General features: G+C 53.6%; 10 protein-coding genes and 1 non-coding gene across 11 annotated transcripts; 6 read left to right on the forward strand and 5 right to left on the reverse strand.

Moving 5' to 3' along the window:
* Positions 1-777: 777 nt before the first annotated feature.
* Positions 778-1,707, reverse strand: RHO25_001749 (uncharacterized protein; the record flags this gene model as incomplete). The annotated part of the gene is made up of 3 exons (XM_023594354.2): positions 778-1,237; positions 1,292-1,620; positions 1,681-1,707. The coding sequence occupies 3 exons, from the start codon at positions 1,705-1,707 to the stop codon at positions 778-780; spliced, it is 816 nt and encodes a 271-aa protein (XP_023458910.1).
* Positions 1,708-4,731: 3,024 nt separating this feature from the next.
* RHO25_001750 (uncharacterized protein) lies at positions 4,732-6,116 on the forward strand (the record flags this gene model as incomplete). Its single annotated transcript, XM_023594355.2, has 3 exons — positions 4,732-4,897; positions 4,968-5,810; positions 5,878-6,116. 3 exons carry the CDS (start codon positions 4,732-4,734, stop codon positions 6,114-6,116), a joined length of 1,248 nt encoding a protein of 415 aa, XP_023458909.1.
* A 344-nt stretch (positions 6,117-6,460) lies between these two features.
* RHO25_001751 (uncharacterized protein) lies at positions 6,461-8,068 on the reverse strand (the record flags this gene model as incomplete). The annotated part of the gene is made up of 2 exons (XM_023594356.1): positions 6,461-6,600; positions 6,655-8,068. The coding sequence occupies 2 exons, from the start codon at positions 8,066-8,068 to the stop codon at positions 6,461-6,463; spliced, it is 1,554 nt and encodes a 517-aa protein (XP_023458908.1).
* A 908-nt stretch (positions 8,069-8,976) lies between these two features.
* On the forward strand, positions 8,977-10,551 carry RHO25_001752 (uncharacterized protein; the record flags this gene model as incomplete). The annotated part of the gene is made up of 1 exon (XM_023594357.2): positions 8,977-10,551. One exon carries the CDS (start codon positions 8,977-8,979, stop codon positions 10,549-10,551), a length of 1,575 nt encoding a protein of 524 aa, XP_023458913.1.
* Positions 10,552-12,710: 2,159 nt separating this feature from the next.
* RHO25_001753 (uncharacterized protein) lies at positions 12,711-13,752 on the reverse strand (the record flags this gene model as incomplete). The annotated part of the gene is made up of 3 exons (XM_023594358.2): positions 12,711-12,852; positions 12,935-13,019; positions 13,077-13,752. The coding sequence occupies 3 exons, from the start codon at positions 13,750-13,752 to the stop codon at positions 12,711-12,713; spliced, it is 903 nt and encodes a 300-aa protein (XP_023458912.1).
* A 230-nt stretch (positions 13,753-13,982) lies between these two features.
* Positions 13,983-14,999, forward strand: RHO25_001754 (uncharacterized protein; the record flags this gene model as incomplete). Its single annotated transcript, XM_023594359.1, has 1 exon — positions 13,983-14,999. One exon carries the CDS (start codon positions 13,983-13,985, stop codon positions 14,997-14,999), a length of 1,017 nt encoding a protein of 338 aa, XP_023459082.1.
* An 830-nt stretch (positions 15,000-15,829) lies between these two features.
* Positions 15,830-16,579, forward strand: RHO25_001755 (uncharacterized protein; the record flags this gene model as incomplete). The annotated part of the gene is made up of 1 exon (XM_023594360.1): positions 15,830-16,579. One exon carries the CDS (start codon positions 15,830-15,832, stop codon positions 16,577-16,579), a length of 750 nt encoding a protein of 249 aa, XP_023458238.1.
* A 2,032-nt stretch (positions 16,580-18,611) lies between these two features.
* On the forward strand, positions 18,612-19,697 carry RHO25_001756 (uncharacterized protein; the record flags this gene model as incomplete). Its single annotated transcript, XM_023594361.2, has 1 exon — positions 18,612-19,697. One exon carries the CDS (start codon positions 18,612-18,614, stop codon positions 19,695-19,697), a length of 1,086 nt encoding a protein of 361 aa, XP_023458241.1.
* Positions 19,698-20,353: 656 nt separating this feature from the next.
* Positions 20,354-20,440, forward strand: RHO25_001757. Its single transcript has one exon. It is a non-coding gene; the product is annotated as a tRNA-Lys (tRNA).
* Positions 20,441-21,021: 581 nt separating this feature from the next.
* Positions 21,022-21,723, reverse strand: RHO25_001758 (uncharacterized protein; the record flags this gene model as incomplete). Its single annotated transcript, XM_023594362.2, has 3 exons — positions 21,022-21,440; positions 21,494-21,597; positions 21,650-21,723. The coding sequence occupies 3 exons, from the start codon at positions 21,721-21,723 to the stop codon at positions 21,022-21,024; spliced, it is 597 nt and encodes a 198-aa protein (XP_023458240.1).
* A 462-nt stretch (positions 21,724-22,185) lies between these two features.
* RHO25_001759 (uncharacterized protein) lies at positions 22,186-23,232 on the reverse strand (the record flags this gene model as incomplete). Its single annotated transcript, XM_023594363.2, has 1 exon — positions 22,186-23,232. One exon carries the CDS (start codon positions 23,230-23,232, stop codon positions 22,186-22,188), a length of 1,047 nt encoding a protein of 348 aa, XP_023458243.1.
* Between the last annotated feature and the right edge of the window lie 338 nt (positions 23,233-23,570).

Raw genomic sequence — 23,570 nt, forward strand, 5'->3', positions numbered from 1 at the left:
ACTTCTAATGGCGTGAAGATCACGATGATCACAAACACGCCACAAAGATAAACCTTCCACTATCCACCTCGATATATCTAATTTCTCAGCGTGAGGACCATACACAATAGACTATCGAAGTAACTCGCACCGCCGGTGTGATAGTGTCACGGGATGGGTGGGAGACTAGCATCTCGACGAGCTGGAGTAGCCTTCGTTAGGGCATCTTGGGAAAGAGATCACTTGGTTCGAGACTCAGAGTCTAGATGTCAAGAATAGTTGTCTGGAAAATCAATTGGATGCATTCCTGATGGTAGTAGTGCGGAAAATTGTCCTCACATCCTTCGCTGGATATCAATCGGCGTAGAAACCGAACGAATGCATGGCAAGAAATCGCAGACGGCGTCGGAAATCCGAGCTCCCCGAACATTGCGCATGCGACGTGTTCATCTGTTCCATAATTCATTTGACTCTCGTCATGTCTTCACAGATTTTGTGGAGGCGACCCATTTCCTCTGATCCGCGTCTCGCCAAACATGGAGGTGGCTCGCGTGGCTGGTTGTCCATGCTCGCCTGTCTTGTGAAGAAAGAGCTTGTCGCTCTGCCTAGGAGGTAAGCTTTTTAAATACACGAAAAAACTGGTGCTTTGAAAGGCTGTAGCTGTTCATCAGCAAGCCTCGAGCAACCGAGAAGGAAAGTCGAATAAACGCTAACATAGTCGTGGCAACATGATGGGGTATACAAAAATTTAACAAGAGATATTCTTCTTTTTTTCTTTCTTTCACTGTCGATTCATCATTACTGTAATATTGCGACATTCGTGCCTTCTGTTGTATTCAGCGTGGAAACATCGAGGTCTCCCGCGTCTCCCACCCAGCAATTCACTGGCCGGTGGGCTGAGGGTTCGTAAACCGCCACTGTGCAATTGTCTGCACTGTTCAGGTTGTTATAGCCCGCGCAAATTTCTACACAGTCGCTGAAACTGTATACGAATGCTTGGGCGATTTGCTTGCCGTTGTTTATTGACAATGGATTTTGGAGGTCGCAGTTCTTGATGAAGACTAGGCCTGCGTCGTCTGAGGTGGATTCGTTTTGAGCATACTCGGAGGTGTACATCGTGCCATTGGACTCTGGACAGTCGTTAAGTGGTTCAAAGGTGGGTGTTGGAGCTGCGAAGGTTGATGTTGCGGCGACTGTCGTCCCGGATTCCGTGGTTGCAGTTGCTGCAGCAGATAGCGCTGTGTTCGTCACGTTTGCGCTGGAGCTGGTCAGTACAAGGCATTGTGTCCAAGCAAGGGATGTCCCCACTCACTTTAGTTGTGTCTCGTGCTGTTCCCGTAGCTGTTTCCCACCAACAGCACCTCCTACGGCTGCCCCAACGACCACAAGAATCATGACAGTCGCCACGACCAAGAATGTCCTGATCTTCATCCCAAATATGATGCGGGGCGGCCGATTGCTGCCGTCACCATAATATCGCCCATTGCCATTGAATTTGCCCTCGTAGAGAGGCGATTCCCGTATCACAGGGTATTTGTCCGACGAAGGGTATATCGTGTCATCGTACTCCAAGCCATGTGCTGGTGCGACCTCCGGTGCGTTGTGGTATTGGTACAAAGCCGATAGGCGAGTGGGCTCACGCTGGACAGTGCTCGCGTTAGCGGCGCAAGTGGGCTCTGGGGTGGACATATCGCAACGTACAAGTGAGGAGTCCATCTCGGCGCCCATACATCAAGACGAGCAATGGTGAGTGTCAAGCAAAGGAGTGGCGAGGTCGAATATGATCGTGGGCTGGCGCGCGAGGCTCGGACGGGCGATGTGCTGAAGGAGAGACTGGCTGGTGAGTGCACGGCGGGCGGGAAGATGTGCAAACGCCTCGTCAAGAGGCAGGACGTGTATAATGCAAACAAGAGTCGTGACGAGGAGCGTGGGAGTAAAGAGAAGTCTCCCGGGCCGTCCGTCTGCAGCGTGAGAGGGTGCGCTGGGATGCCGCCAGCAGCGTCGTGCCCCGTCGCCCTCCAGGAGCCGAAGAAGAGGCTTGCGGCTTGGGCGACACAGAGGGTGCAGTAGTCACCGAGTGACGATGAGTCGTCCTGCAGCAGCCAGCGAGCACGGGCAAACGTTCGAGGCGCGGACAAGGTTGCCAGTGCGAAAGTCTGGGTAGCACCACATGCACGCCCGCACTCAAACGACACATCCACATCCACCGTCCATACTCTTCCGGCGCAGTGCAGTTGGCCCACGACGCTGGTCCATGTCCGCGCCTGCTGCTGCTGCTCGACAATGGCATGGTATCACTCCGGGCAGATCTGCGGGCGCTACAATGGGAAGCACTAGCTGGTCTCTCTGCCGCATCATTTGCTCCTCCAATTTTTGTTAAGATTTATTGAACCTCGACGCGGAAACGTGCCCAGACGCACATCACCCCGCCGCCTGGTGCGCGCGGTTGGTATCGAGATGCGCCCCCAGCAAACAGGCGACCTCAGGACCTGCAGATCCGTGGTTCCTCGCAGCGGGTCGGTGCCCGCGTGGTGTCGAGACGTGAATCTGCGTCCAATCACGACCAGCCAGCTGCATGTCTCTCGCGACCTGCGACAAGGACAAGCTCGCTTGCGCCGGCGCCATCTGCACATCTACCCGGAACGCTATCACGCACATCCGCGAGATTCGTGGCGGCCAAGGACTTCATCTCTTGCGAATACCCCTTCCGATCAGAAGTTGCGACATCGAGAGCGACCTCCGGCGGGATGCAATCTGAGCCAATATCGAATCGGTCACTGGCCTTCTTCCGACGTCCATTGTTCATCACTGTGAAATACTGGGCGCTGCTCTGCTGCAGGTACACGATGCGGTGGAATCGGCTAGCCTGCAGGATGCATTAGCCGCCCGAAGCGAGCACACTGGAGCTTGTTGTTGAGCATCCTCTTCTGCTCACGTTTCTCAATCGCTCAAAATGTATCCGGGCTGGGCATTGAATCGCGAGAACACCCAAAGTTTCAGACCTGTGATCAAATATCCGCAGCTTGAATTTGGAGCCGATATAGTGCCTTCGGACGGCCAACAGAGCCTGGCAATCACACAAACTGGGAAGCTTGAATGCTATCGCATTCGGCGCTGGTGTGGCCATGATGGAACGTCTTGATCAAGTACCTACTCCCGCGGTGCAGGGTGATCGGTGCTTCTGCAATGTGCGCAACTCCCATGCTCAGCTTCGTCGCCATCAACTGTCCCACGATCATTCCTTCCATTCTTCAAGAGGCAGGCATGCGCAACATCCGAAGCCTTTCAGCCACAATCTATCGTCGACCCAAGCATTCGTCACGCCTGCACGCCGTCAATCCCCAGGCCTCGTCGATTCTTGTCGTCCGGTACAGCCAGCCAGCCTCCACACGGGCCATTATTCGCGTGGTGCTACCGCACTTGCCAGCGAAGGGCTCCGCTTTCCTCCATCATCGCACATATCGTTGCCAGGCCTGTGCCACACGAGCGCCAGACAGGTTGCGCAATTCTGCAATCGTCGCTTCTGGAGCACTGTATCCTCGCCTCGTACCAAAGATGGGTCATCCACGTTGTCTCAGCTGCTAGGATAGGCTGGTCAATGCTGTTTATACGAGGTTCCTTCCGTTTCGTCTTTGCTACGTGTAACACTCTGGAAGACTTCGTCCGCATGTTAAAGGAGAACTGTGCTACGCAGCGAAAATACATCCGCCCGATGGGCCAATGTGGTGAGACACGAGGAGCAGAAATAGCTGCACGCACAACTCTGCATGTGCTCGTACTTGTGATCTAGCATTGTACTGCTCGCACGTGGCCTGTTGAAGCGACAGTAGCAAGTCCATGCAGTCTTTCGGTGTCCTTTCAGCTGTATGGACAATTGACAGCCACGATGGGCTTCTGCTGCTGTTACACGTGTGTGCACAACTTGCACAATACGCACTCCACGAGCAGTTCATCGGCATGACAGCAATGTCAACCATGTGCATCCGTTTCTCCCGTTGCAGCTTTGACTCCCGTCTGGCGTTACAGATTCCGTTCGGACGTTGCAGAGTCGCGCCCTCCAACGTTCGCCCTGTCAGTGGCATCGGAGCCATTGCTGCCGCCACCGACGGCATGATCACAGAGCATTTACCTTTAAGAATAAGACCTGGAGAAAGAGAAGTTTTGATAGTCCGCAACAATGCCGGCGGTCTCTTCACGACAAACTTTGGACTGATGCTACCTCAAATGCTGACTCCCATTCGCATTGTTGATGTCCTCCCTCACCAGTATTGATCGACATATCGCGGCTTAAGAGCCTACACACCACGACTCGACAGCTTTATGCACTGCGGGCCACAATATGCTTGTAGCAGAGATATTCGCTTCAACGGGCGTGCGCTTGAGTGTTCATGCGATGCGAGCGATGCGAACGAGTGTCATTTCCACGCCGTAGGGAAGTCGAGCGCAAGAGTGCAGGAGGTGCGAGAGTGTGCCCCCATATCTTGGTGTTCGCGGTTCGGCCCCGACTCGGCTTGGCTGTCCCTCCACCACAGCTCTCGGTGTCTGCTCGTCCGCGACATCACTATAATTTTGCCGTCCGTCGGCAATTGACCACACGCCTCATGGAGAGCTCAAGCAAGGTAAGGATGGAATGAGTCCATGTGTTCCTGCCTCTCCTACTTCTTCTCCCGCATCTGAGAGCTTTCGTACTCTCAACCCTCTCACGACACTTCCAATTCCAATCCCGCAGACAGAGCGGGAAGCACTAACAATATGGCACCCCTCAATGTGTGCATGGTCGGCACTGGCGAGTACACCACTGGCTTCGTGGGAGGTGGACAGTCTGGTAGCGACAAGAAGGTCGGCGTTGTTGGTCTCACACTCTTCGATCTTCGCAGGCGCGGTATTGTAGGCAAGCTGTCTATGGTTGGTACATCTGGTAAGCATTGAAGCCATTTGAGCGACTTGATCAACAGGCCGAATGCTAATGATCTTTCGATGTTCTCTAGGCCAGAAATTCCCTGCAATTCGAGAGCATCTACACAAGAACATCACCCAAGCCTACAATGGCCTTGATACCGCCTTCGACTCCTTCCCTGCCAACGACCAACGCGACCCAGAGGCCTACAAAAGCGCCATCGATGCCCTATCACCTGGCGATGCGATCACCATCTTCACACCAGACCCCACACACTACCCGATCGCCTTGTATGCCATCCGCAAAGGCATCCACGTCATGATCACCAAACCCGCAGTCAAACAACTAAAAGAGCACCAACACCTCATCGAAGAAAGCCGAAAACACAACGTATTCGTCTACGTAGAACACCACAAACGTTTCGACCCCGCATACGCCGACGCTCGAAACAAAGCCATCAACGGCAACTTGGGCGAATTCAACTACTTCTACTCATACATGTCGCAACCCAAAAGCCAACTCGAAACATTCAAAGCCTGGGCCGGCAAAGATTCCGATATCAGCTACTACCTCAACTCCCATCATATCGACATCTGCGAATCTATGGTCCCATCATATCGTCCTGTCCGCGTCACGGGTTCGGCTTCGACGGGTATTGCGACGGATTTGGGTTGTGTGCCTGAGACGGAGGATACGATTACTTTGCTTGTGGATTGGGAGAAGAAGGATGGGAGTAAGAGACGTGCTACGGGGGTTTATACTGCGAGTTGGACGGCACCGCAGAAGGCTGGTGTGCATTCGAATCAGTATTTCCATTATATGGCCTCCAAGGGTGAAGTTCGCGTGAATCAGGCGAAGAGAGGGTATGATGTTACGGAGGATGAGGGAGGTTTGACGTGGTACAACCCGTTCTACATGAAGTATGCTCCAGATGGTAAGCAGTCTTTTTCCTTGCTATACGTCAGCAGCGGAAAAGGACAGACATGCTGACTCCTTAACAGAAGAAGGAAACTTCGCGGGTCAATCCGGATACGGCTACATCTCATTCGAGAAATTCATCAATGGCATCAATGCATTGAAAGAAGGCCGTGCCACGCTCGACGATCTGGACAAGAGAGGTCTGCCCACATTGAAGAATACCATCGCGACAGGCGCAATTCTGGAAGCTGGACGCGTCAGCATTGATGAGAAGAGGCCCGTGGACATTGTGGAGAAGGATGGGGTTTGGGCTTTGCAGTAGACGTGATAAAGATCTGATCATTCTAGACTTGGGCAGGATCGCTCAACGATTCAGATGAATGGGAGGAGTACGTCTGCATACATAAAAGCTGGGAGAATGCCTCACGAAACAGCATCTCGGCATGTAGCAGCAAAATGCAGTGAATACCGACTTGGTCACGCAAAATATCAGTCGGCCTTGATGATGACCATGCCAATGTATGACACATTATGCTTGACTCAAGCTGTGGCCAGAGAGGAATGTGGAGGAAAAGTGATCTAGCTTTTCACAGTAAACTTTTATTTGCCCTTCGTGACGATACTGTCCATGTCTGTAATGCATTTCTTACAACAAACTCCTGACGATCATGCCTTTTCATTCCCACTCAGAGCAAATTTATCAAACATGCCTTTCTTCTCTTCAAACTCTCGCAAAATCGTCTCCTCCATGGCCTTGGACCGCACATTGAACTGAGCATCGAAGTCGTTACAGCAGACAAGGAAGCCTTCCGAGTAACCAGTTACGGGATCTGTGTCCACCGTTCACTTTCCATCCTTACCAGGCAAAATTTCGAAAGCCCAAAGCAATTTCGCCATGGCAATAAAGAGGCTGCGGTCTGCCAAATGGACACCCGCACAGAATCGACGACCCGTGCCATATCCATAGTGGTCGCGCTTCTCTGGAGTTCCTACTGCGAGTTCGGCGGCGGGCGTAGTGCAGCCTTTGAAGTGGTCGGAATCGAAAGCCTCAGGGTTGGTAAAGTATTGTGGATCATTGTGCAGGCCCCAAGCGTTGACAATAACAACGGTACCTTTTGGTAGGAATTTACCATCGACCCAGTCGTCTTCAGATAGAGCGTGAGGGAAGTTTAGCGGGGTCACAGGACGCCATCGGATGGTCTCCTTGACGCATTGTGCAATGTAGGGAAGTGACTTAAAATCTCCCCAATTCGGGCTGCGATCAGAGCCGACGACGGCATCGATCTCAGCTCGCGCTTTCTTTTGGATCTCCGGATAAGCACACATGGCGTTAACAAAAGCTGTGAGAATCGAAGCTGTGGTATCGGAGCCTCCCTCGGTCATCGTGCCACCGATGAACCACAACTCATGGTCTTTGTAAGACAGTCCATTCAAGCGCTTCTCACTGGCGGCTGAGTCGAGCACCGAATCCATGAGCGAGTCGCGGCTGCCTCCTTCTGCACGACGAGTGCGAATATCGGAGAGAAAGTCAGAGTAGAGCGAATTCATCTCATTGCGCACGTGAGTCGCCCGGTCGACCCAGTTGAGGAAGAAGGATTGAGGCAGATAGTGCAAAAATGGGAAGATGTCAACGGGTGGGGTGGCGCCAGTCTCCATGACCTTTGACCAGACATCCATCAAGCTGTAGAGACGTTGCATGTGCTTCGTCTGCGGAGTTGGAGTTCGCACGCCCCATACCAGGCTCATAGTCACGCTGTTGCTGAAGCGCTTAGGATGCAACATATGATCGGCCGGGTTGAGCAGGTAGTCGCGGATCATTTGTCGGCATTCAGCTTCCTGCAACTTGATGTGCCGCTCCTCCACCAGCTTCTCGTTGAATTGACCATGCAGTAACCTTCGGCTGTCTCTCCATTGTGGACCATATTTCATCAACAAAACGTGATCGCCGCCACTGATCAGATTGGCGACGTAGGAGTCTGGTCTGGTGGAGTACTTGGAGCTCTTCTTGTCAACCAGCTCCTTGACCAGTCGGCGGTCCGTGATGACCACGGCTGTACCAGTGCCCAACTTGAGGCTGTAAATGCCGCCATATTGGCGAGCCCATTCTGTGAACTTGAAGTGAGAGTACTTGAGAGGGATCTGCGAGATGTTTCCCAAGATTGGCAAGGTTGGTGGTCCCGGAGGCAGGTGCTTCTCCCGCCTGCCCACGAAAAGCACGGCGTACAGTACGCCTGCTGCGAACAAGGCCAGCAGTGCGAGGACAGTGGGAGACATGATGAGAGGGGAAAGGGTAATGTGAAGGCGTCTCACCTCGCTCGTGAAACTCACCGTGCCTTTATGGCAGTGTCACACAGCTTATCTCACTGGCAGCGCTCGAGCTGCCGGACGGCATCCCCTCGCACAGAAGGGCGTTGGAGGTGTGAGCTGAGCACGCCGGTATACATGTCGGAGTTCGCGGGGCAGTAGAAGTAGCTCTCGAAGCGGCAACGGCGCTGCAGCTCAGGGTCCGGCGCGCGCAAGAGGCGTTACACGGCATTGTTTATTGCTGGGCGCGATCCTGACGCGTGCCCACTGCATTTTGCTGCTGCTCGTCGGCGGGGCGGACATGGCTCACGGCGGGGCGGAAGCGCATCACGGCAGCGGCGGTGGGCGGAGCGGCAGGCCAGGCATCGATGGCTGGTGCTGTGGACGCCCGACCACACGGACGGCGCGAATGTTGTCGAGCGTGCACGGCGAGGGGGGAATTATTTTATTTGCACGCCCGTCACGAGGGGAGATGGGAGATCAACTCATTTGCGGTAGTGCCCGTCTCCTTTTCCTGCTCCGCCGCTGCCATCACTGACTCTCCACACTTTCCTCTGCATCCTTGCCGTCCAGACGACACGTCAGTCGTCTTGCCAGTCGTCGGCCACGCGAGGTGGCGGAGCGGAGCGGGCGTGAGCAGCAGCGATGTGAGTGCAGGCCCCCTTCCCCAATCCCAATGCTCGGTGACGCCGCCGCAGCGGATGCCCCTGCCCGCCGGTTTCACGCTTCGGATCCAGCTCGCGCTCATCCTTGGCTCCGATCATCGTCAATGCTGCCCATCGTTCGTTCTTGCCACGATACACCTCACCTCTGCCCGAGAATGACTCCCGCATGACATGATATGACCCGCTGACCACCCGCCTCTCCGCGCGACAGAAATGTCCGAAGAACCATCATCCGAACGATCATCATCTCGAATCCGCGATCTCAGGTCCCTCTTCGAAAACAGAGCTTCCGAGCCCTCCTCCTCGCCCGGCCGTGGTAGATCTCCTGCTGACCTCGCCGGCGACGACGAACCTCGACCGCGTTCCAAGATCCGAGCATCCTTCATCGCTGTCGACGCGCCCAACGGCCAACCGTCCTACACCATGGCCACTGCTCCCGATTTCAGCAAAATCCCTAACAGCGATGCCAAGGCTGCCATCGACGCCAGCCCGGCCTTGAACCGCGAGCCCACCACCGGCCGCCGGACCAGCTTCAGCGAGAAGCCCAACAGCGATGCCCTGCAAGCTTTGAAAGCCACTGTGGCACAGGAGGGGGAGCGCAGGAAGTCGCAGGCCGGGACCGAGACCGTGCCTGAGACGGCAGTCGAGACACCTTTGGTGGAAACTGGCAAGCAGCTGGGAGCGTCGAAACCAGCGAGGAGCGTGAGCCCCAAGAAGGGACCTTCGCCATTGCAGCAAGTCCAGAGCAGCTCTCCGGCCTCAAAACGGGACAAGGAGGCTGAGAACCCAGACAAGCCCGTGACTGGTGCTGAGGAGGAGCCTGCCGATATGAAGCCTGCCGACCCGACTAGCGCGGGTGCTGTCAGTGGAGGGAAAGCATTATCCCCTTCTGCCGAGGACCTGCGCAAGACCAATGCGAAGACAGCGACCAAGTCAAACAACGCGAAGCCAGCGTCGAAGCCGACAGCGACAGCGACTTCAACGGCGAGCAAGCCACCTAGACCGTCAATGAGCGCCAAGTCTCCACAGCCAACGACAGCGTCGACGAGAACTGTCACATCGCCCAAACCGGTCACTAAGAAGGCCAGTCGCACTTCGCTCGCGGCGCCGACCGCTGCATCGAGTGCCAAAACAGCTCCAGCTGACAAGACCGCGAAGCCAGCGTCAGCTGCTGTAAAAGCAAAGCCACGAGAGCCGACCAAACCAGTTGAGGTTTCTTCCCGTCTGACTGCGCCCACCGCGGCATCTCGAGCACGAGTCGAGGGACCCGCTGCTGCTGCTACTGCATCCAAGCCAGCCACCACCACGACTCGTTCAAAGCCATCGAGCTCAGCCCGTCCTTCCCTTGGTCGACCAGAATCTCGAAACTCGCAGACTGGCACGAAAAAGTCGAGCGCTCCCGTAGATGGCAGCTTTCTCGAGCGCATGACAAGACCAACTGCGGCTTTCGCCAACCGGACAGCAAAGGAGGTAGAGGCAAAGGCTTCTGCAGTCAAACAAAAGCTCCCCTCACGACCGAAGACCAACGGACAGGCGAAGAAGCCTCGATCATCCACCGGCACCTCTGCGGAGCCAGCAGACGAAACAATCATTGACGAGCCATCTGTCGTTCACGAAGGCAGCCAACTAGGAGATTCCACGGAGCAAGCGCAAGATGCGGCTGCCGACAACAGACCGGGCTCTCCTAAAGTTGACCACACACCCATTCCGGCCACCAATGGTGACCACAAGGACGCAACATTGGAGGGCACTCCTGCAGCGATTGGAGCGAGTGACTCGATCCGCTAGTCTCGGACGATCACCACGTCAACGTTGCAGGTGAAAGCCATTCGTGATTCTATCTCACCTCTCGATCCGGGCCGTACTCGTTTGCTGGACATGTCGCCCAACCTTCAGCGATGATGTTCTAGAGGGGGAAGTGAAGGAGATCTTCGACTCCGCCAACACTCACGAACGACGGTGTAGAAGGAAGAAAGAGCCCGACACACTTTTCGAAATTCCTCGGGCATATAAGAAAGTGTTAGTATTGCAGCAAGCGTATAGTTGATTTGTCCTTTTTTCAGAATGGGTTTCAGCTAGATACCACAGCATTGTTCTTTCAGCTTTTAGTTCTACTCTTTTTTCGACCAACAATGCATTCTTTTTGAGTCCCTGAGCGACTTTGCAAACCTTTTCATCACTGTACTGCGACAATTGCCACACGAGGCTCCACGCCTGCCTTCTCAGCACGTTCTGTATGGCTTGTTGCCAAGGCTTAAGACTTGAGGAGAACGACCAGTTTGGAGTAATCGCCGGTCTTGTAACAGTGCGAATGAGCTTCGCGAAGTCTAGTTGCAGTTCTATGTCCTATGATGCTGCCGTACGTCTCTTCCTGGTGCTGGGTACAAAGCCGGCTTCCTAGTCGTTCGACCCCAGACGGCTGATGTCGATATGATAGATCAAGTTTCCTATCTCGCTTTTGCCTGGAATATATCGGGTTCGAGACAGTCGAGTAGATGCGAAGTCTTCCTTCCTTCTCTGCAGCGGGCATGGCCGTTCATGGTCGTGGCGTAGAGGGACCAGCTGAGCTCTCGAGAGTCGTCGTGTGATACGAAACGAGGGCCGCCGTCGAAAGCGGAGGCGAATGCGGAATGTCGAGGAGTGCTGGACATTTTGCAGCTATGCCGTGAAGACCGACCTGGCAATGCAAGCTCTTCCCCTCGAGGTCGTTTGACTGTCATCGCAATCTCATGTGTTGTAGAAATGTCGTTCTTTATCTTTTTCCTCTTCCCCTCATCTCTCAGTCCGATTCCCCTCTTTCCCATCAACATTCCCCTCCACTTCCTCCGCCACCACTGCAACTGTCTCATGCGCAACAGGCCCATGCCCCAAATCCATCTCAATCTTCGGCCTCAATTGATTATTCTCCAATTCCTCATCACTCCACTTCTCATCGTCCCTTGTAGAATCCCTCTTCATCGACTCAAAGCTGTAGAGGATATAAATCGAAACAACCAGCAACAAAGCAGCAAGCGGTAAAACAAGTTTCCACCGCTTATTATTACCGCGACCTTTAGACTGGATGTAGGAGTCATTGTGAGGATTGGCGAGCGAGTCGGACATTTTTTCGAGAGCTCGAGCTTTAGGAACTGGTTAGGCTTGTTTCAAAGTGATCAGAAAGAAGGATTCAGAACAGCTCGAACGAGCATGGTAAGGTAGGGGCGGGAAGAAAGGCATCGGGCATGGTTGAAGGATGCATGCACAGATGCACAGCATGTGGAGTTGAGGACGGGATATTGGGGGGTAAATGTGGTTGCACGAGCGCGAAGAGAGATATCGTGGGGAGCCGTCTTCAAAGATTTGACTGGCAAATGATCACTGATCTTGGGCTAGTTTGGTGACACGAATGTCGTCTGACAAGCATCACCCCATAGTCTCCACAATCTTGTGCAGCTTGGTTTGAGTCTCGTGTGGCGCTTATGTATGCAGACGTCGTGTATAGCTTTGATGCTTGAGAAGTGAAATCTCAACATACTGTGTATTCTGAAAAGATGCCATGCAAGAGAATGATCTATGCTGTATCCAATGCTTCCTATCCTGGGCCATGCAATAAGGATGTCTTGGCGTGCGTCTAAGCGACTGATTTCCAAGTGGATCATATGCATCATCGATATCTATCATGCTTCGTCTGAGGCTCCGTATGCTGTCGTTACTTCGTACGTGTCCACTTCTCCGGTGACCAGCGTCTTGTGCTCGCTCTGAATCGTTGACTGGCGAGTGATGAACTCTCTTTCAAGTCATCTTCGTGTTCCTGGAATGTGCTCCCAAGGCTCAAAGTGCATGTCTAAAGCAACAACTTGACCCAGGTTGTCATTCGCAATTCAGTGCGGTTGACGCTACCGGCTGTCTTCTGTCGAGGTTTGTTTGGCCTCTGGCGATTCACCAGGTCCCGGTCTTTCTACACACTCCTAGTCTAGGTCATCATCCTCGGGTTGCTGTGTGATGGTCTGGGACTCTTCTTGGTCTTCTTTGGGCAGCAGCGTGAATACGATCACGAACAGTGGCTCGTTCGTCGCTCGATTCTTCATGACATATCTGAGCGAGTGCGAGCTTTGTCAGCACGTCAGTGGTTAGTTTCCTCCGCGCGAACCGCTGTGCACAAACAGTATTCGATCAGGTGAGGTAGACGTACCGAAGTGGCTGACCGTCCCAGTAACTGATAATGGGAATTGTGATGCCAGGGATATAACCGAAACCCGGCAAGCGGAGAGCAAAGTCTGGAGAGCACAGTCAAAATGCGGGACCTCTCTCGTTTATTCTTGCGAGGACCATACCATTGAAGTCGAGGTAGGGATTGAAGAAATCGTTGGAATATTCTCTGCCCTTCTCAAACGTGAAGTCTTTGAGGTGTTGCTCGGTCAAGAAGAACTTTTGTCTCGCCGGTCCGAGCTCTGGCAGGCCGTGGGTCTTTCGCACTTCTTGCCCATCTCCGTCGGCGCCTTCCTCGAACACCAGCGTCGCTTCCTGGGCGCGAGTCTCTTCAACCTTCTCCTGCTCGCGATCGTCTTTCGGTCCAATGCGCAGCACGTTCATAGAGCTCAGCAGTGGGCTATACAAATATGGCTCTTCCGCGTAGACGTCTCCATACAGCCCAGGATCGATAAACCACGTCGCAATCTTGAATGCTTGATTAAAGCCTGGGGGTAGCTTGTCGCGGATGGGGTGATCGAAGTCATTGCCGAAGACGATGTCGTGCCCGTTGAAATCCTTCTTCGGGGTGAAGGTGAAGGCGAGCGAATAGAGGTCGGCCTTGTGCTTATCGTGCTCGAAATAGGGCGAGGTCTTGGGGGCGCCTTCGGGCAGGCCACGGTAGTTCTGGATGCGTACTTTGAGGTCCACCGAGACGTGATCGTTGGCGATGTGGATCGACTCTTCCGAGTTGACCGCGACGGGCTTCTGCTCTTCGTAGCTCGGCCCTGCGGTGACTTTGAGAATGTACTTGTCCGCCATGTCGAGGGCGGTGTGAAGTCGAGCGGCTACTGGACGTTACCGATGAGCACGAGCGCGAGAGTGGCGCGTGTAGTGATGTTTGCTGCCTCGATGTCGATTCCCAGAAATTCCCGCCATGTCGCACGCGGGGCGACGTCACACTTCGGCGCCGCATCTGGCCGCCCCTCCCCGACCAGCATCAACTGCTCCTGCATCTCCATCTTCAGCCTCAACGATGGTACGCTTCCAACATGGCTCGGACACTCCGCGCTTCTTGCAAGCAGCTAGTCCGCCCAGATGTGCTGGTCACAGGCTCCGGCGGCCACCTCGGCCACGCCCTGATGCTTGAGCTTCCCAAGCACGGCTTCCAGCCGCTCGGGCTCGATCGATTGCCTCCTGAGAACGGCATCTTGAGCTTGACAGGCTCTGTCGTTGATCGTGGACTGCTATCGCAAGTCTTCAAGGAATACACTTCAATACGATATGTGATCCATTCTGCAGCGCTGCATAAGCCTCACGTTCCTACTCACAGCAAGCAGGCTTTCATCGATACAAATCTCACAGGGACACTCAATGTCCTCGAAGAGGCCGTCAAGCATAGTGTGGAAGCCTTCGTCTTTGCCAGCACCACGAATACGTTCGGATCAGCCGTCGCTTACGCTGCTGGTGCGCCGTCGGCCTGGCTCAATGAGGAAACTGCGTGCAAGCCAAACAACATATATGGCGCAACAAAGCTTGCTGCTGAGGATCTGTGTCAAGTGGTTCATATGGAGTCTGGAATGCCAACCTTGGTCCTCAAGACGGCAAGATTCTTTCCAGGAGAGGACGACGATCTCAGCTGGCGAAAGGAGTACAACGGCATCAGTGAGAATCTCAAAGTGAATGAATTGCTCTACCGCCGAGTAGACATCGCAGATGTAGTGACAGCATATGTACAGGCATTGAAGAAGGCGAAAGTGGTCGGATTCAGCAAATATGTGATAAGTGCTCCTCCGCCATTCCAGCCTAGCGGTAGACTTCTCACGCAACTGGGCCACGATGCTGCTCCAGCTCTTGCGGAGTTGCTACCCGAGTACGTGGAATTGCTGCGAACTGTAGGCTGGAAACTGCCCGCAAGGCTGGACCGGGTTTGCGACTCGTCCAAGGCTATGCGAGAGCTGGACTGGCGGCCTGTGCACACCTTCCAGCGTGCTGTCTTGGCGGTAAGCCAGGGTCGCGGTTGGAACAGTGAGCTCGCGAGGAAGGTCGGTGAGAGACAATATCATTGATGGCGGAGAACACCAGCGATCTTGGCAGGCTGTGACACACGCTCGAGAGCAGGTTGTCGAGTGGGAGCGAGTGTGATGAGCTGCGATACGAGGAAAGAGTGCTTGAATGAGGCTCATTATTATGCACGTGCCAAGGGTGCACAGAAACTGGGAAAGCGTCGTTCGCGTTCGGCAAGCATGTGCAGAATCCTTCCTCCTTCCTCCACTCTCTGATTATCCGAAATGAGCCGATGCATTCACGCAGGCTTCGACTTCGTGTCTTGCGTCTTGGGCAGCGTCTCGAGCGCAAGTTCAGAGCGCGTGTCCGTGTTCTTCAGGCACCAGCGCAACATGAGCGAACAACACTTTCTCTCCACGCTGCTGAATCCGCCATAGCCGACACTTAGCGATCCGGCCTAGCGACAGCGTGGCTGTCCCGAATACCGTGCCCAGAAAGCTGGTACGTTTCCTTCCTAACTGCGGGGTTTTCTGGGTTTCTCCATGCGTTCTCGCGTGGCGCCTGCAGTCTGTCGCGAGCCTTTTTGCACTTTTGATCTTTCCACTCCCACTCCCCCCGTCACCAGCTTCTCGACGCCGGGATTCGACCGTAGGGTCATCGCCATGCACAGCACTTCCAGGACGATGCAATGTCTTCGACTAGTCATGTCATATCACAGAACGAAGCCTTTCTAGCGAGCTGGATTTGCGCTGCACTGGCTCTGACCATACTCGTTGCACGTCTTCTGACACACCAACACCGCCAGAGGGCATGGGACACCATTACAGCCATTATCATCTGCTCCATTGCAACCCTTGTGGCACGCACTGTCCTGAACGCCCTCATTCTTCGAATGGTCAATTCGCCCTCCATCGACGATGACAGCACGCTACGCACCAGCAGCATTCTCGTGCTCGCCGCCCGCGTAGTCGTCACGGCATACTACTGGTTGCAATGCGTGGTACTACTATTGTTCTACCACGAGATGCTCAACCACATTCCCTGGATCCACCATGTCATCAAAGTTTGCTGGGTTGTGATTGGAACAACCTTTCTGGCCGTCATCCTGGCCACCTTTCTCGAATGTCGACCAATCAATCATTACTGGACCACGAGCCTGGAGGGTCCCCATCAGTGCAGGCGCGCATATGTCCAGATCCTTCTGCAATGCGTTTCGAATCTTGTCATCGACGGCTTGTTGCTCCTGATCGCAACACCGATACTCAAGGCGCAAGCAAAAGTCTTCCCACGCAATCTGCAGCTTGGCTTCCTCTATATACTCGGAACATTCTCGATCATCCTGATTGCGCTCAAGATTCATTTCATATTCAAGGATGGCTCGGTACAACATGCACGAAGTTTCTGGGCATCAGTGCAGGTCGTTGTGTGCACATTCGTCGCAAATGCGCCATCAATTTATGGAGCAGTCAAAAACGTAAAGCGACGACGATCCAGCGTCATGTCGCTCGCCAGGATTCGAACAAACGAGAGCAATTACTTCGAGATGCCAGGACCCCCACCAAAGCCCCCAGTCCTCAAGATTCCAAAGTGGGCTGACGACACGAGGTCCAAGTCGGCCTCGCCACGCATCGGGGAGCCTTGATGTTACACTGGAGTTGTGGGACTCATTGAAAATCTTATCAAGTATCACGTCCTGCTTCACGAGAGTCGCCTCCTATTGCCGGCCGACAACATAATTTGATCAAATGCTTGTACTTTGCAAGGTACCTGGTCTCGATTCCGAGCTTGTATTTGATGAGCTGAGCCACCTCGAGAGACGCGGGCTGCGAAGTACAGCCTTGATTGATATTGGACGAGATACACTGCTCAAATCCACGCATGAAGTCCAGACAGCGACTACTAGTGCAGGAGGGTCGTTGGGAACGCCATTAGCTTTCGAAAGACAAACATCTCGCCTGAAGCAGCCGCACGGGCTCGCGAGCCTGTCTGTCAAAGCGACTACACACTACTTTACGATCCTTCCCGGTCAATTGTACGAGAAGTCGTGGAATACACCGTGCGGGGCCTGGACTCTCCTCGCTGTAGTCCAGAACAGCAGCCGGAATGCTACACTAGGATTCTGAAGCATAGCACCTTATGCGACTGTGGAGGCGAATTCGATCTCGAACCTCCAGCGACGACCCGCAACGGTGATTTGGGCTCGGCAAGCCTGATCAAATGGTCAAGCAATTGCACCTAGCATGGATGCTCGTTTAGTTAGTGGCAGGAACGAAGATAAGCAACAAACACAAGCACCGATGCCCCTGTTGCACCGGATCACAGCAGTGCATTCGTAGTCCAACGTCACCATACGCCGCTGCTGGCATCTACGGAATGTAGTAGACACCGATTCCGTACTTGGACAACATAATTAACCACTCCCATCCAGCACATAGCTTACGGATATTCTCGTATGTCGGCAAATTGAGGCGCTCGCTGTCGTCGTCAGATACTACACAAGCTGACAATTTCACAGCGACGCAATCGAATAGCTTACAATACCTCAGGTCCCGTAGAAGCAGGCATTGATGGCACGTTCAGGAGCGCTTGGCAGGTGGTCTATGACCTGAGGCCGAATGTGCTCTGAGCAGCTTCGGGAGCGGAGGATCCGAATCAGCAGCATCTCGCCAAAGAACGGTACGACAGATCCGAGCGCTATACACGTGTATCCGCATTCCTCGGCGAATTGATACTTTCTCCTGGTACTGATTGATCGCCCGAAGTATTACCGGTCGCAACTCAGATCGAGCTATACCACGTGCGGAAGCACCTTACCTCACTTACCTCACGTTATGGCGAACCAGCAGAAAGATCGAATTTCATCCATTCAAATGCCACACAGAGGACGGGGTCCAGATGTGCAGCACCGTTGAAAATACAACGATGTATTGTTGTTATGGGCAAAGGAGGGACTGGTCTGCCAAAGCTTGCATGGCTGTGCCTCCAGAGACAGTTAACGGTCCATTCGTAGCCCGTAAGAGGACTGCTCGGTTGGAAACGGAAAGTGACCTAACGAATCGGTAGCGCCTCCGGAAGCCCAGACGAAAGGTCGTGCTACATCCTAAAGGATAGCAAGCGCCCAGAATTGATGAGTTATCTGCCGAGCCAGAACGCGTAGAGACCCTTTTGTCCTTCGGAGAATCATCACTGCGCAATTACGACTCACGTCCTCACTTTGTATCCACTGTCTGTCAACCGACTGGTCAGATCGTGCTGATCATGGTAGTGCTGTGCAAATCGGGCCCCATGCAATTCCCCAGAGCGCGGAGACGTTACCCCGTGAGGTGAATGGACAGCATCTGTGACCAAGGAAGCGTAGTCAACAGGTACTCCGTGCTCAGGACGGCGCATTCAACGGTCACATCGCCAAGGGCAAGAAGCTTTCTCTCGAGCCTTGTTCGCATCACATCCATGACTGGTGACAGAATGTCTCATCGCCCACGCGAATGTTGAACGAGCCCTATCCGTGGACCCCACGGGCACGGTATGAATATATAATCAAGCTGCTCAACCCCTTCTTCGACAACACATCATCAACCACATTCAGTTCATCTCTCATCTCATCTTCTCTTTTCTTCCAAACCTTCCAACAATAGCAGCGCAGGCGCAGCGACAATAACATCAAACAACAAAAAATGAAGGCCTTTACCGCTACAGCAATCTTGGTCTACTGTGCCACCTTGGGACAGGCTGCTCCGGTCGCAGCTCCTGAGCCCTTCCTTACATTCGGCAACCCAAACTTTTTGCAGAACTTGAACGCTCGTGACGCCGCCGCTGATCCAGGTTTCCTCAAGGGTCTCTCGTGGGGTGCTCAGCTTGGTTCTCTGCTTTTTGGCCTCGGTGGTAGCAACAACGACAAGCGCGATCTTCAGCTCGTCAGTCTTTCTCAGATCGCTGATGAGTTGTCGAAGCGTGACGCTGATCCACAATTCTTGTCTGGCTTGAAATTGGGCTCTCGACTTGGAGGCCAGCTTTTCGATACCAACGACGATGGAGAGGGTGGCATTTTCCGCCGTGAGGCTGACCCGCTATTCCGTACTGGCTTGAAGGTCGGCTCCCGAGTTGGTAGCCAGCTCTTCGATATTAACGACGATGGAGAAGGTGGCATTTTTCGCCGTGAGGCTGATCCTCTGTTCCGAACTGGTCTGAAGGTCGGCTCTCGCGTGGGTAGCCAATTGTTCGACATCAACGATGACGGAGAAGGTGGCATCTTCCGCCGTGAAGCTGACCCTCTATTCCGAACGGGCTTGAAGGTTGGCTCTCGAGTTGGCAGCCAGCTCTTTGATATCAATGACGATGGTGAGGGAGGCATCTTCCGCCGTGAAGCTGACCCACTTATCGGCGCCGGCCTGAAGGTCGGCTCTCGCGTTGGCAGCCAACTTTTCGACATCAACGACGACGGCGAAGGCGGAATCTTCAAGCGTGAAGCTGATCCTCTGTTCCGTACCGGCTTGAAGGTCGGCTCTCGCGTTGGTAGCCAGCTCTTCGACATCAATGACGATGGCGAGGGAGGCATCTTCAAGCGTAAAGCTGATCCTCTGTTCCGTACCGGCTTGAAGGTCGGCTCTCGCGTTGGCAGCCAACTGTTCGACATCAACGACGACGGCGAAGGTGGAATCTTCCGACGTGAAGCCCAGCCAGGCTTCCTGTCTGGCCTCAAATGGGGTGCTCGACTTGGTAGCGAACTCTTCGACTTCGGTGGTGACGACAACGATGACTAGGTGCATCACGCCCGTTCCTTGGCTGGCATCACGGCCGCCCACGATGTTCTTTCACGAATGTCTGGAAGTCAACAATTTCTACAAGGCCAAGATGCTGTATCTGGTCCACTTGCGCGTAGAATGACTTGAGCTGCTGGTTTCGGCAAGAGTTCTTTTCTGCGTTTCATTGTAACGAATTGGCATTGCAATGGGTGGACTCTTTTCCTTTTCTGATTGAGACCAGATGAGATGAGACGACTGAATGTGGTTCCGATGTATGATTTGCTGTTTTTTTGTTTTCTCTTTTGGATAGACCGATTGGGTGCGGCGCTGGAGATGGTACAATGTGCGAGATGGTTCCGTAGCCTGTGTATCGAATAGTGTCATTTCAGCGAATTGTTCTTCCCAACACTCTCAATCAATCATCGAGTGTCTGATTTGCACAAGTCGGCGTACGAGTGTAAAATTTTTGATGCAAGCAATGTGTCACTACTATTCCGATTCACAACTCACCAGCAATGTCGTGGCAGTCCGACGGGCCTTGGTGTTCTACAAATTGAGGTACATAAATTGATGGTGCTTCCCTGCTTCCACCAATCAGCCACGAAAGTCAAAGACTTTCGATCCCGCGTGGCACAAGTACGTCTCATCACCTTACCAACCCAAAATTACTGTGATCCTAACATCTTCGCAGTTGGCTAGCGCGTGAGACTTTTAGCAATAAGAGCATCTCAAGGTTGAGAGTTCGAGCCTCTCCGCGGGAGCGTTATCTGTTCAATCAGATGCCTGATTTTTTTGTCCTTCTTTTGGTTTTATTTTGGCCGTTCGGGGGTAGGGAAAAAAAAACCGGGACAACCCGCAGGAACTCCAGAACGACGAACTTCGCAATACGCCGCTACAAAGGCTACGATTTCGCGACATATCAGATATAGCGCTATATTCCGCAGATGCGTAGTCCTGTCCGACGCTCTTAGTTGAGAATTGTACCGTTGTCGTCGCGTTGTGTGTTGAGAGATCGGTTTGCGACGCTTGGCGGGATGTCCCGTCATTTTTGTCACCCGGGTGGCTGGTCCACTTGTGCCTGCAATGCAAGTCCAACTTTTGTCTCCCTTTTGCATCTTACTAGGCTTTTATGACTAGCTGAGAGAGCTTGTGGAGCATTGAGCCCGTAAAACCAACGGCCATTTCATTCCTTTTGCTGTTAGAAATACCCTTTCACACGCTATCAACAAATGAGAACCGCCCGGGCACGCACAGCACAGCTGGCAATCATAGAAATAATGGTACAAGAATCGAATTCGACCTCTCGCCGGTCCGCAACGACATGCAATCCCGCACAGTCGTTCTACTTCCCCTCATCCGCCTCTTTCAGCGGTGATCCATTGATAAGTGAATTCGGAATCCAATTATCATTCTCATCAGTGCTGCCATCAACTCTTCGCCACCAGAGTACACCCTCATTGCCATTGTCCCATTTCGACTCCATCCTCAGCAATTTGGTGCCCTTGGGAAAGCCCTCGCTCGATTTGGTTTCGTGAACAGAGTAGTTGCTGTGTTCCTCGATTCCAGTCCATTTGGGTACATTTGCCACCCAGATTGGGCCGTGGACCAAGGATCCGGATTTCTCAGTGGTTGAATCGTCGTGAGACACGCCCCATGGTCCTGCGTAGGATAGTGTGTGTTGTCCTACGAGAGCCCAGTCTTGGTTTGAGTCGGTTTCGTTGTAAGGAAAGGTAAGATTGGCGGGGCGGTATTGTGATTGAGCTGATGCGAATGATTTAGACGTGTCCATGTTTTTGTGGTTAGGATGCGCTTACTGGCGGCAATGTTGAGTGACATGAAGCCTGAAGGAGTGTATGTTAAGAGTCCAACAGGATCGTCGCCAAATGCGAGGTCGGGAACAGCAACGCCATTCAAAATGCTATGCTTGGGTCAGCTGCGATGCTTCGTTGCAGGTCTTATAGAATACTCACGCAGTGCTATTGATCAAGGCGTACGTGCCAGCCAGGGCTCGTACGATCGCTTGAACTTTGGAATCGGAAGACATTTTTTGTGAGAGATCCTGCTCAGAGTCGCACGAGGGCGTTGCTTGCTAAAGTATCATTGTCTCTTGGAACGTGTATGGAGAGCAGGAGGATCTGTATAGCAGCCTGATCAGTACAACTAGACTAGGTGTCGCACCGAGATTAGCAAAGGTAGTGATCTGCTTTGCTTGACGTCGCAGAGCAGGGGTGTCGCAGTCCTGACGCAAATACTTCGGGATGCGAATGCTGCCCATGGGGTACTCGTAGACGCGGTACGACAAGTCAGTAAGATGATTCGCGCTGGAGGTCAACAAACGGAAATTCATGAACGCTGTACTTGACCAAACTCGAGAAGAGCAAATAAGTGCGAAGCACAATGCACAAGGAAAATGAATGCCTTGAATTTGCTTTCGCGATCTCCCCGCAAAAGGGGAGAGATGTGCACCTACTACACGGCCAAGTGGGTTTGTTCCATGGTTCGGCCGCTAGGACGGAGCGTCGCTGTTACATCTTGCGCATTGGCATACAAAGCCCCAGGCGTCTTGCAATCTGTTTCGACGGGCAGTGACGTCGAGGTCCTTCTCGTCGCCGCCCAAATAGGTGATGCACAACTGCTCGCCGGGCAATATGTCGCGAGCTGTGTGGAAGCTCCATTCTCTACCGGCACGTTTCTTGTGGACATTCGCATCGCAGGAATGGTTGAAGTACGATGCGGAGGGGTATACGGCGTAGCCCATGTACTCCTCACTGTCTTCGCCGCCCGCGCGTATGCCGAAAGCATTGTGGTTGTCGGCACGCACAATGTTGAGGCAAAGCTGAGGCGTCAAGAGGTCAATAAGGTGGGTCGGCAAAATTGAGATGAGCTGAAGGAATGCCGTGCAGCTGTCCTCGAGATCCTGCTGCGTCTTGTATGGCGTGTCGTCCATGGCAAGCTCGAGAAACTCTTGTCGTTGACGCTCCGAATCTGCTCGACGCTCGAGGAGGAGGCCGCTCAGGAAGTAACTCAGGGTGTCGGCGTCCTTGGACTGTGCGAGCTGCCGCTGGATGGCGTTGAGCGTCTTTCGCTCCGTCTTCGACACGCCGGACTTGGCGCGGGCGCGACGCAGCAGGAGAGCAGCTTCTTCCGCCTTCTGCCAGAGCAGTCGGATGGTATCCACGCTGGGCTTCGCGCCTTCCGCCATCGACTCATCGCTCCCGCCGTTGTTGCTGGACTTTGTCTTCACGAACGCCGTCAGAGTGCGCCATGCTTCGATCCCATCGATTTCCTGCTCCAGCATCCATTGCACACGGCACTCCGCCGAGCAGAAGACTTTGCCCAGCTCATTCTCGCGCTCGCGCAATGTCCGCCCGCGGTCCCACAGGAAGCATTGTGCGCATGTTTCTTTGCCGTATTTCTTGAAGATGACGTGCACCACCGGCGGTCCGCTGCGAAGGATCACAGTGTCTTTGGGAATCGGCTGACTGGCAACAACACCACGTCCAGCATTGTCGATGCGCTGGACGGTCCACAACTCCGAGACAGGAATCGTCATTCGCTTGTGCACTGATTGACTCAAGACCACCGCTCATCACCAGCAGGGGAGCCTGGAGGGAAAAAATGGAGAAGGCTTCTTGGCAAACACCGCACCGCACCGCACCCTGCCTTCCCTTCTCCCTTGCTTGGCATTGGTTACTACATACTCCGCGTTGGAGGTACAATATTGCCATTCGTGATGGCATATCTCACTCTAGGTCTACCAGGCCACAAGGATTCCATAACTAGTTTCTTCATTTGTCCGACAGCCAGCTGGACGAACGACAAGTTCCTCCTGACCACGCGCCGAGGCAGGACGCTGGAATGTAGAGCTACTCTCGCGCTGTGAAAGTCCGT

The sequence above is a fragment of the Cercospora beticola genome, chromosome 1 (assembly GCF_033473495.1).
Source record: "Cercospora beticola chromosome 1, complete sequence".
Taxonomy (NCBI): Eukaryota; Fungi; Ascomycota; class Dothideomycetes; order Mycosphaerellales; family Mycosphaerellaceae; genus Cercospora; species Cercospora beticola.